An 11,683-nucleotide genomic window follows, 5' to 3' on the forward strand; every position below is an offset into this window, starting at 1 on the left:
GGGAGAGGAGGAGAATCAGAGAGGGTCACAAGGCTTGGTTGGGGCCAACCCCTGACTCGAAAGCAGAGGCTGAGCACTTGACAATTCAGGTAAGAGAGGGCCTTTCTTTCTGGTCACTTTCATAGCTCTCACTTCTCCTGCCAGAATTTCTACATGATGCTTTTCTCTTTTCCTTTCCTTTTTCCCCTTGAGAAAATTCATCTCGGCTCTGTGACAGGAGGAGCTGGGGGCGGTGGATTTACTCTTTTAGCTAGCGGCCAGAAGATGCCTAGGAGATGGAGCTGTCCTTCCTTTTTTTTGGAAAATGGTGTGAAGGGAGGGAAGGAAAGCATTGTTATTTTAAGGTGGAATTCTTGCACTCCCCCTCCCGCGTGTAGGTCGTATGTGCGCAAGGTTTGCTGGGAATTATGGAGAGGCTTCTATCGCTGCCGCCGCCGCTACAGCTAGTGTTGAGGCAGCTGCCACTGGTAACCTGATTCAGCCACCGGACAGATTGCTGGATGGGCTGAAGCCAGACTGAGGGACCACGGGAACAAAAGCCGTAGGAGCTGCCTCGGGAAAGTGTAGTGAGTAAATTGCGTTTAGGATTAGGCTGCATAGGAGCCATTCCCCCGGGGACCTTTTGGTTGTCTCCCTTGGAATTCTTGGTTGCATTGCGGGTGGCAAAGGAGGCGGCGTTTGGGGATCTGTGTGGTATGGTGAGGTGTGGTGGGCTTCAGTTAGGTGGCTCCTAGGCAAGGGCGCACGTTGAGAGGTTCCAGAGCTCCGGCAGTGCCCGTGAGATGCCTAGGAAACAGAAGGGCCGCCTGGCTAGAAGAGCGCTTTGTGCTAGTGGCCCGCTGCATCAGGTGCAGGGAGCACCGCGTATCAATAGTCCAGGGTCCCCTCCTCCACCCCTAAAGAAGAACCTGAGCTGGCTTGAAATCGATTTTGGAGACTCGTGGGGTTATGTGTTGAGTCACATCCATTTGCTGTTCCCCCCCTAGCCCTCTTTCCTTAGGCTTTCCCCAGTCTTAGGAGTCATCTATAAACTTTTCTTTCAAATAGCGAAAAGCAAGGGGATTCTTGTATAGATGCACTTTCTTGATCTTTATTCATATATTTATTTTTATGAAGTTGCATCCTCCCTGCATTTTAGTCCGTTGGTTTAGGCCCTAAATAAATACTGTTAATCCTCCAGGGAATCCTCCTTCCCGTGGGGTGGGGGTGGGGGTGTAATCACTTCACCTTCTCCCCAGTCATGACTTAGCAGTTTGCATTTAGGAATGAAATTGTATTCACTGTACCTGGAGCTAGGATACCCCGCCCTGCCACTGACAGCCCCTTGAACTCTGGCATAGTAGCATCTCAGGCCCTGAGAGATACAGGCTCTGGTTGGAAGAGGGATGAGAACTGCTTTCTGCCCTCCCCCTCCCCCGCTTCTTTCTCCTCCTCTCCTCCTCTTCCAGTTTGGCTTTCGAGGATACCACTATTATTTCATTTCCGCTAGTCTGCAATCTGATCCATTAGCGGATTAATAGTAGTGGGTGGTGGGGATGAGAAGGGGGTTAGCTGGAGGAAAAGAGGTAGGGAATGCATGTAAGCACATTTCACTTTCAACAAATATTTAATGTCCACTCTAATAAAGTTCTATCCTAAGGGCCAGGAGTTTGAGTGAGGAGCACAATGTCAGGAGGAAGGAAGGGGCTTGATGGTTCCCTTCTACACTGTCTTGTCAGACTACATCTGTTAAGTAGCACATTTTAGAAAAGATATCAACAAGGCTGAATAAAGGTTTCAATGTGCATTTTTGTTGTTGTTTAGTTCTGTCTGACTTTTCATGACATCATTTAGGGTTTTTTTGGCCAAAGATATTGGAGTGGTTTGCCATTTCCTTCTCCAGTTCATTTTACAGATGAGGAAAATTGAGGCAAAAAGGATTAAGTGACTTGCCCAGGGCCACACAGTAAGTATGTGGGGGCAGATTTGAACTCAGGTCTTCCTGACTCCAAGTCTGGAGCTCTATTCACTGTGCCTCCTCCACGTCCAAGGTGTGCATATATAAGATGGGTGGCTAATGACTGAATAGTTTGGAGAACAGATGATTTAGAGGAGACATTGATTAGATCAAAGGATCTAGAGCTGGAATCCCTTTGATTTAAAAAAAAATTCTTGGGCGGCCAGGTGGCTCAGCGAGTAAGAGCACTGGCTCCAGTGTGGGGATGACCTGGAGATCGAATCCCGGACTCGGATGCTTAGCACCCACCCAGAAACACCTGGCCGTGTAACTTTGAGCAAGTTACTTAACCCCAATTGCTTAGGGGGTGGCTCAGCGAGTAAGAGCACTGGCTCCAGTCTTGGGATGACCTGGAGATCGAATCTGGGCTCAGACACTCAGCACCACACCCAGAAACAACTGGCCATGTAACCTTGATCAAGTTACTTAACCCTGATTGCTTTTAAAAAAAAATTCTTAAAAACTTATTTGCAAAAGAGGAAAGAAACATGTTTAAGGATATAAGTCAGTAAGTAGTAGAACAGGTATTTGAAATAGGATTCTCTGGTACCAAATTATATGCTTTCTGTTATAGCCAGTTGTTCCTACTTCTACATCAGTCTTCAAATACTTGAAAGGTATACTGTGGAAGAGGGATTAAATTCTTTCTGTTTGCCCTAGAGGTCAAAACTAGAACGAAAGAGAAGTTACAGGTAGGAAAATTTCAGCCTAACACAAGAAATTCCTTACAATTTAGTAGTCTTGAAAAGGAATGTAAGCCTTGAGTTCTCCATAGCTAGAGGTCTTGAAAAGGAGGTAAAGGATAGATTGTGTAGGTTGTAATCCAGTAGGATTCATGTTTTGGGCAGGGATAGGACTAAATAAACTTTGATATTCCTTCAAGTTCTTCAATTTTTGGTAAGTCATTGCTTTTGGTGAATCTATATAATACTTTAAAGGCATTTCCCCCATGTTTTCCACAGCTGTTCCACAACCATGGTGGACCCTGTGCCAGAGGAGGAGGAGGAGAAAGCAGGGGCCGAGCTAAGCAGCGCTGGAGAAGATGGAGCAGCTGCATCTGCATCCTCCGTCCCTACTGGTGCCCAGCAACTGGCCACTTCAACATCTTCTGCCCCACCAGGTGTGCCCAGCAAAGCTGAGGGCCTGGCGAGCTACCGGGAAGGCCGGCAGCGGGAACAGTCGCCTATGCTGCACCTTGATTTGTTCAACTTTGACTGTCCAGAAGCAGAGGGCAGCCGCTATGTGCTCACCAGCCCCCGATCATTGGAGGCCTGTGCCAGATGTGCAGTTAAGCCTGTGGAGCTGCTGCCTCGGGCGCTGGCAGATCTGGTGCGTGAGGCGCCTGGCCGCTCTATGAGGGTGGCTACGGGACTTTATGAAGTGTATGAGGCAGACCGCCTAGGCAAGCTGCAGCAGTGCAGGGCTGAGCGGGAGCGCATCATCAGGGCGGAAAAACGGCGTCTTTTCACCCCTCTGAGCTCCACCACCACAGTCCCAACAGTAGGCCCGACCCCGCCTGCAGGCCCGGGCAGCAGCAGTAGCTGCAGCAGCAGCGCAAGTCTCCCAGCTTCACCTGCTCCCCGCGCTCCCCGCGCTCCCCGCAAATCTTCATCTTCTCCCTCTCCGGCTCGGACCAAACCTCCTCCAACTGCTTCCCGACCAGGCAAAAAGAGCTACTCACTAGATTCCCTGTCTCGCCGACGAGAAGGTACTCTGAGCTCAGAATCTGGGGCCTCCTCCTCCTCCTACAGTGGTGATAGCCTAAGAGATCACTGGCTGCCCCGAAGCCCAGTCACTGGTGGCGTCCTTGCAGGATCTGCTGCCTCAGCCCCCAATCCCCAGACTCGGCCGTCGGCCCTCACCTTGGCACCCCTGTCGGGTCGCAGCTTCAGCCTGAGCGACCTGTGCCACTCACCCCAGACTGCCCGCCACGTGGAGAGAATCGTGCGCCAGGTGCGGGAGGAGAGGGGCCTCCGTGGATTGCCAGAGCGCGACCGCAAGATTGCTGCCCTTATGCTAGCCCGCCACCAGGAAGAAGAACTGCTTCGCGAACAGCAAGCGTTGGCTCACGGCCAGTGGGAGTTGCAGCGGGTCAAGGCCACGCAGCAGCGGGAAAAAGAGGAGAAGGAGAAGCAGCGGGCCCTAGCGCAATGCCGCCAGGCCTGGGCGGCACAAGTAGAGGAGCGCCTGGGGAGGCTGGGCCGTGAGGAGCGGAAGGCTGCCAGGCGGCTGCGGTGCCAGTATGCCCGAGGTGAGGAACAGCGGCTTGAGCTCGTCGAGAGGCAATGTCAGCTTCGGCTTGAGCGCACTCAGAGGGCGGCCCTGGAAGACAGGATGCGTAAACTGCAGCAAGAGCACAACCTGAAGCTATGGGAGGAAGGTCGGCAGAAAGAGAGAGAGCGGGCTGACCACGCCCGGCGGGAGCGGGCGGAGAGGGCAGCCCGGACCAAGCGGAAACAGGACACTTCCTTACAGAGGGAGAAGCAGCAGCTAAGCCGGGCGGAGCGGGCCCACCATGAGGCACTGTTACAGGGGCTGGCCCGGAAAGAGCGGAAAGAACAAGAGGGGCTACGGTTGTCCCTGGAAGCGAGCCTGGAACGCGCGCAAGAAAACTACGAGCAGCTGATGGAACAGCGAAGCCGGCATTTGCGAGAGAGAGCGCGGAGAGAAGAACTGCAAGGCAGGAGGGCCAAGGAGGCGGCCGAGCGCAAGGGCAGAGAACATCAAGAGCGCCTGAAAGCACTGGCCAAGGCAGGAGAACAGCGGATGCAGCATGCAACGCAGGTGGTGTCGGAGGCGGTGCAGTTGAAAGCCCGTCGGATAGGGCAGAGTCGTCTAGAGAAGGAACGGACGCAGCGGGCCAACAAAGAAAAGGTGGACCGCGAAGAAGACAGCCGCAGGCGGGAGCTGCAGCAGGCCATTGAACGAAAATGGGAGCGCAGCGAGCGCCTGTCGAGAGAGAGGCGGAGCGCATTGGAGAATGCCCGGTCCACTGCCCGAGCTTCTTTCCACGTAAGAGAAAAGGTGCGCGAGGAGACTAACACGCGCACTTTTGACCGGATGGCTTTAGAAGCCAAACTCCATGCCAGTCTGGACAGGAAATGAGGGAGCTTTGGAATGAATGGCCCTTCCAGGCCCTCTTTCACTTCACCTTTCCACTCCACGCCTTTGGCCAAGGCTTTGGTTTCTAGAGAGGATTGGGGGGAGGGAGTACCGCACAGCGACTTCTCCTTACCTCTCCCCAATGAGGCAACGTTCAACAAAGAAAAATATAAAGAACTTTTCAGAGTCCATCCTTAATTTCTAAGAGCTACATTTCTTTGGGGCCCAGGGAGCTAGGTCTCAGCACAATTCATGTCTGCACTTACCTGAGTTCTATCTTCCGGAAAGCCTTTACCAAGCCTCCTTTGTATTTCTGGGGGGTTTCTTGGTAATAAGCAGAGAGGAGCTGGGGAGAAAGGGTATTATTCCAACTTATACCATCACTTTCCAGATAATAGCACAAAAATGACTACAGCAGCTCCTTTTCTCCCTCCACCTTTTGTGGCAGCTACTCTCTACACCTTTCTAAACAGGGTTTTGTTTTAAGTGCCGTGGCTGAGTGGAGAAATAGCAGTGGTTGTTATGGACCAAGACTCTTTCCAGCCCTCTTCCTCATCTAGAACAAGGAAAGTACAGGTACAACATCTGGGAATACTCAGGAAGGGAAGCACCATTAGACATTTTAGTCCCACACAAGGTTATACAGCAAACTGGACAAGTTTTTCCTTTCTGGTTTTAATAGAGACTTGCAGGACCAGGGACTGCCCTGTTCTTTCCTGATTAAATCGTTCTTGTGATGGTGGTGGCTAGGTATCTGTTGACAGACCACCCCAATGTGGAGTATGGAGAGAACTTTAACCAGGTTGCTTTAATACTCACAAGAGAGCAGTCATGCCTTAAATAACAGTGCTATCCTCATGTGCCTGCCTTAGCTCATCCCTTATCATTTCTCCACTGCTTTGCCCTCAGAACATCAATTCCAAAGTGGGCCCCTGTTTGGGCCTCTGTGGTACAACTATGAACTCCCTACAACTCTGTTGGCAAAGTTGTGTGCTCTGGCCCCAGTGTTTACCACTTCAAATCCAGAACTGTCTGTCTGCAAAGTGCAGCATTCAGATAGCTTTGCTATTTTAGCTTATTTCCTGATATTTCTCTTCTTTACTGTTTACATGAGAAAAAAAAAATGATTGTCACTCAGACCTTTCATTACCTAGATTCCTTCTTTCCCCCTCCCTCAATTACAGAAAGAGTTTTGTTGCCCAGACTCCTATCTTAACATCTCTGGTTCCCTTCCCTTCCACTTGAAGTTATTTATCTAATCTCTTTGCTTCATTCCTTCCATCTGCCAAATGGAGATAGTGATACTTTTTCTAGCACCTCTGGGTCTCCAGGATTAAAGATACTGCATGAGTATTAACTATTAGTATTGTTAATGCTTTTTTTCTCTACCTAGAGGCAAGAGGAAGGAGAAGCTGTATCACCCTAAGTAGGGATAGGGATTGAACCTGCGATGTCATTAATATAGGAAAGTCCTAGATGAAGAAACTCTCTCTACAAATGTCAGTCAGCATCTTTTCTGCAACTTAGCTTTAGAGTGTTTCCTAAAAAGCATTAAGAAGTTAAATGACTTGCCCAGGATCACACAACCATGATGTGTCAGAGGAGAGATTTAAACCCTGATTTTCATGTTTCTAAGGCATTTTATTCACTCTACCAGGGCTGCTTCATATTACCCGTTTTTTTTTTTGTCTTTTTGGAAGGAGGAATGCAGGGCATTTTGGGTTAAATGACTTGTCCAAGGTCACAGGGCTAGTAAGTGTTAAGTGTCTGAGGCTGGATTTGAACTCAGGTCCTCCTGACTCCAGGGTCGGTGCTCTATTCACTGTGCCACCTAGCCAGCCCCCATTACACTCACTCTTTGCTGAAAATTGGGACATCACAGAACCCTAGAAATGGAAGGGAAGGAAAGTGTGATGCAGGAAGCCCCTCTACAATATGATAGCCAATTGATTATCTGCCCTCTGCTTGAACATTTCCAGGGATAGGAAACACGCAGCTTTAAAACTATTTATATATTTTATCTTTACATTACTTTCGTTTTGGAATATATCACTCCTCTTTTGCCCAATGAGCCATCATCAGTTATAATGATTTTTTTTAAAAAGAGAGAAAAAAAGCAATTTAGCAAAATTATTCAACGTTAACTTGACACTACATGCAACTTTTCACATCCATAGTTTGAAGTCTCTGCAAAGAGCACATAATGCTTTTATAGGCAGGTTATTCCACTACTAAATAGCTCTCACCTTTAAGAATTATTGAATGGAGGGGTGGCTAGGTGGCCCAGTGAGTAAAGCACCAGCCTGGAGTCAGGAGGACCAAGGTTCAGTTCCAGCCTCAGACACTAAACACCCACACACACACACAAAAAACTAGCTGTGTAATCTTGGGCAAGTTACTTAACCCCAATTGCCCTCCCAAAAGGCAAAAAAACCCCAAAACAACCAAGAATTATTGAATGGAAATTTGCTTCCCTCTGAAAAGAACTGGTCCCAGTTCCATCATCATCACAGAAGGAATATGGAAAAGCATTATTCTTTGCATTTAAAAAATCAGAAGAGAAATGCATTCATTACATTTTGTGTATAGTAGTCAGCAAAGCACAGAGGAGAATATGCTGGATTTAGATTCAGAGAGACCTGGGTTCAAATTCCACTTCTGATACTTTCCAGTCATGTAACCCTGGACAAGTGACATTTGTCCCAGACTTATCTAAGTCATAATAAGTTGCTATCTGCCTCAGTGAAGGGAGTTCTTCTGGAGAGGTAGGGTGCTTCCCACTAATGAAATCACAGATGCTTCAAAGATACAGTAGGCAGACTTCTTTAAGGTTTTGGTCAGGTGCTGGTTAGATGTAGGAGAAAATGATGTTTTCATATTAAACTTAAGGCTGTGATGAAATCAGAAGAGGTACCAATATTTCCAGCTTTGATCTGGAAAAGGATTTTTCATCCATGGAATTTTTCCTTATTGGAATCCAAATGTCAGCCACTTGTAATGAACCAGCATTGTTTATTACTGAAGGATTTAACTGAAAGATTCTAATGCAGTTGTAGCTGCTTACCTTCTTTTCTTTTACTGAATGTTAAAGGGCTTTCCAAACTTTAATGAAAAATTTAACTCAGAGATTTATTTCTTCTTAGGTATTCTCTCTCTCTTTCTCTCTCTCTTTCCATGTACGTATGTGTGTGCATGTATAAATGCACATGTATGTATACACACATCTTTATGTATGTGTGTATATATAAATATATGTATACAATTGAAGCAAGGTTTTGTGGGTAGAGCAATAATAGAAAGGTAGTTGGATAACATGACCTAGGTTCAGTCCACGGTTGTTGTTTTTATTTACTTATAGTATAACATTGGATACATCACTTCTGTGTGCCTCAGTTTATCTACCTATAAAACAGAGATCATGATAGCTGTCCCTCACCTATTTCACAGGGACATTGTGCAGATGAATGAGAATTTAAGTTGCACTCCATTCTCCCTTTCCCCCATTTATATTCTGGCACAGTATTTGAAATCATTCTTTACTTTCCATGGGCAGCTAGGTGATGAAATGAATAGAGTACAAGGCCTAGATTCAGGAAGACTCATTCCTGAGTTCAAATTTGTCCTCAGACACTTACTAGCTGTGTGATCCCAGGTAAGTCACTTAACCCTGTTTGCCTCAGTTCCTCATCTATAAAATGAGTTAGAGAAGGAAATGGCAAACCACTCCAGTATCTTTGCCAAGAAAACTCCAAATGGGGTCACAGAGAGCCAGACATGACTGAAATAACTGATCAACATTTGCTCCCAAACAAGCTACCTACTACCGTAATGCTTTATGGAGCTTATTTGACATATGTGAATATTCTGATAGGGGAGATGGAAATCTCAAAAAGATTTATCTTCAATCTGAATCACATGTGGCTGGAGAACCACAGACTTAATGTCACTCAATTAGGTGATGACCCTAGATCCCTGAGCTTAGAAAAAGGCCATTTATAAATAAAAAGTATTGGTTTCTTAAGAATAAAAATAATTGTCCAGAGTGGTTACAATGGTACTACAGCAGAAGATAAAGCCAAAATTTAGTAACATCAAAGCTCTACCAAGTCTCATTGTTGACTAGCACAAAAAGAACTTCCATGGTGTTGTAGGAAGAAAACTGAACTTTCAAACTGAAGACCTAGATTTAAAATTCTAGCTCTGACTCTTATTCTCTGTGTGACCAAGGGCAAGTCATTTTTTCTTCTCAGTTTCCCTATCTATAAAATTAGGGATAATAACATTTGTCCTACTTCCCTTGTGGGGCTTGGCCAACTTTTCCAGCAGTTCAGCTGTTGAAATTAGTGGTCAAATTGATCTCTGGGTGGGGAGGTAAATATGTAGCCCAAGAAGGTACAATTACTTCACAAGCCCTCTCATTTTTTTTTTTTTTGCTTCTTTGGAGGGCAGTTGGGGTTAAAGTGACTTGCCTGAGGTCACATGGCTAGTATTTGTGTTAAGTGTCTGAGGCCGGATTTGAACTCAGGTCCTCCTGACTCTAGGGCCAGTGCTGTATTCACTGTGTCACCTAACTGCCCAAGCCCTCTCATTTTATAGGTGAGGATACGGGCTCATATACAAGGCAAAGAGAGCTACAAAGGGAAGAGAGAACTTGTTTTCTCCATGGGCTGAGGGGAAAATAGAAGATTAATCTGGAAAACCTGTAAGAGGAATAAATTTAAAGAATGGGAAAACTTGACTTGGTTTTCCTGGCATAGGAAGGACTCCAAATGATAAGCCGCCAGAGGATGCCAAAATTGTTACCATTGCCACTTGGAAGATTTTTTTTCCCACAGAACAGAGGTAATCAACAAGACCAAGGGAAGAAGAGTTTTCAGTTTGTAGGAACTTGAGGCCAGGTTTTTGGTTTCAAAGTCCAATGCTCTTCTCTTGTGAACTTGTTGAATTGATGAGTTGAGAAAAGCTTATGTCATGTCCTGAACATGACAAATACCTAACACCATAACAAGGTAGGAGAAAACTTCAACTTGAATATATATGGACTATAATTCTGCCCAGTATTAACAAGTATTATGGAATCATAAAAATAGGTTCCATATAGTAAGGACCAAAGGGGAGAGAATATGACTTGATTTTTATAAATTTATTTCCTATGAAGAGATAAAACATGATATAATTGGGGAAAAGCACTGGATTCAAAATTATAAGACCTGGATTTGTGACCTAGCTCTGCTACTCACATACTGTGCCTGCCTTGCCTACCCTCACAGGGCTGTTGTGAGGATCAAAAGGGGATCATGTATATGGAAAGGCTCTGTAAAGTATAAAATATCCTATAAATGTAAGGTATAATTACTGTGGTAATGTTTGCTCTGCCTCTGCCCTCCCCCATTCCCTACCCTGTGTTTTTTAAATGATGGTAAGAACTGGGAAGTGCTTCTATACAAGGTATTTTTCTAAGAAGTGAACGGCAAAAGCCTCCAAAATTAAACAGGTAGGCAGTACTCTCAGAGCACTTCCTTTGATTCAGAATTCTGTGGGTCTCTTCTGTTGTGATGTTAAGTTAATAATCTGGAGTTGATAGAAAAGTGACCTTCTATAAAAATCATTAATATTGTGCTTAACTCACATATGACGCCCAGGGATGGTAAACAGAGGAGAAGGAATGGTAATGACAACAATAATAATCACAATGATAGCTGATATTTATATAGTACTCGAAGGTTTTCAAAGTATTCGTATATATGTAGGCATATATATATATATATATACTAATAATATGTACATATATACTTGCATTGCATATGTTGATCATTATTGTTCAATCATTGCTATTTCCCCTTCATCCTGCTACTGATTTGTTTCCTCTGCAGATTTCATAATTTAAACATTCTGTCTCTGCTCTGAGCTGCAGTATAAAAGGATCTGTAATTCTTTTTATCTTTTTGTTAGCTCCGAGCCCCCAGTCAGGGACAGTACTTTTGGCAAAACACCCCAATATTATATCTATTCTTAACTTTCTTCTCAGGATATTTCTCCTTGAATTTGTTTTCCTAACTGTGTTTCCCATAAATTCATCCAAACTAGCAAAAACCTATGATTAATACTCTTTATAATAATAAAATAAATGTCTAAAACAAAGAAAGGTAAGAAACAAAGAAATATTTACAATATTTACAAATATTAACAAATAACCTAAACAAAGAAAAGTAAGTCCAAAGACTTGGACTCCTCCAAGTCCAGAGGGAAACAGATTACTATCTCTATGAGAGAGTCAAAGGGAGATAGGAAATACAAGATTACTGTCTTGGAGATCTCTAGTCTGGGGGTATAAGTAACAGCTTCTGTCTTTGTATCTGATTGGCCCAAGGGACATTGTTCCTGGAATCCTAGCCTCTTTTCTTTGTGGCAATTGCCTCTGTCTACACTTATATATGACTTCTTATAAAAGGGAGCCAGGGAGTAGAGAGCGCTGGAATTGGCCAATGAGATTCCAGTTTCTATAAGCATGTGAAGTATGCTGGACTAATACAATCTTTAACTGGGCTTCAGATAGGTAAATGTTTAACACATAGCTCTGGGGTG

General features: G+C 45.2%; 1 protein-coding gene across 1 annotated transcript; it reads left to right on the forward strand.

Moving 5' to 3' along the window:
• Nucleotides 1-410: 410 nt before the first annotated feature.
• On the forward strand, nt 411-7,442 carry CCDC177 (coiled-coil domain containing 177). The gene is made up of 2 exons (XM_069091989.1): nt 411-566; nt 2,959-7,442. Exon 2 carries the CDS (start codon nt 2,972-2,974, stop codon nt 5,099-5,101), a length of 2,130 nt encoding a protein of 709 aa, XP_068948090.1. The 5' UTR covers nt 411-566; nt 2,959-2,971; the 3' UTR covers nt 5,102-7,442.
• Nucleotides 7,443-11,683: the final 4,241 nt, after the last annotated feature.

Source organism: Petaurus breviceps, unplaced genomic scaffold (assembly GCF_028583685.1).
Source record: "Petaurus breviceps papuanus isolate PSGF00001 unplaced genomic scaffold, PetGlider_PUasm1.0 189, whole genome shotgun sequence".
NCBI classification, from domain to species: domain Eukaryota; kingdom Metazoa; phylum Chordata; class Mammalia; order Diprotodontia; family Petauridae; genus Petaurus; species Petaurus breviceps.

Bases quoted from the DNA above. Each gene is read 5' to 3' on its own strand.
- CCDC177 (XM_069091989.1), top strand. From the start codon at position 2,972: ATGGTGGACCCTGTGCCAGAGGAGGAGGAGGAGAAAGCAGGGGCCGAG.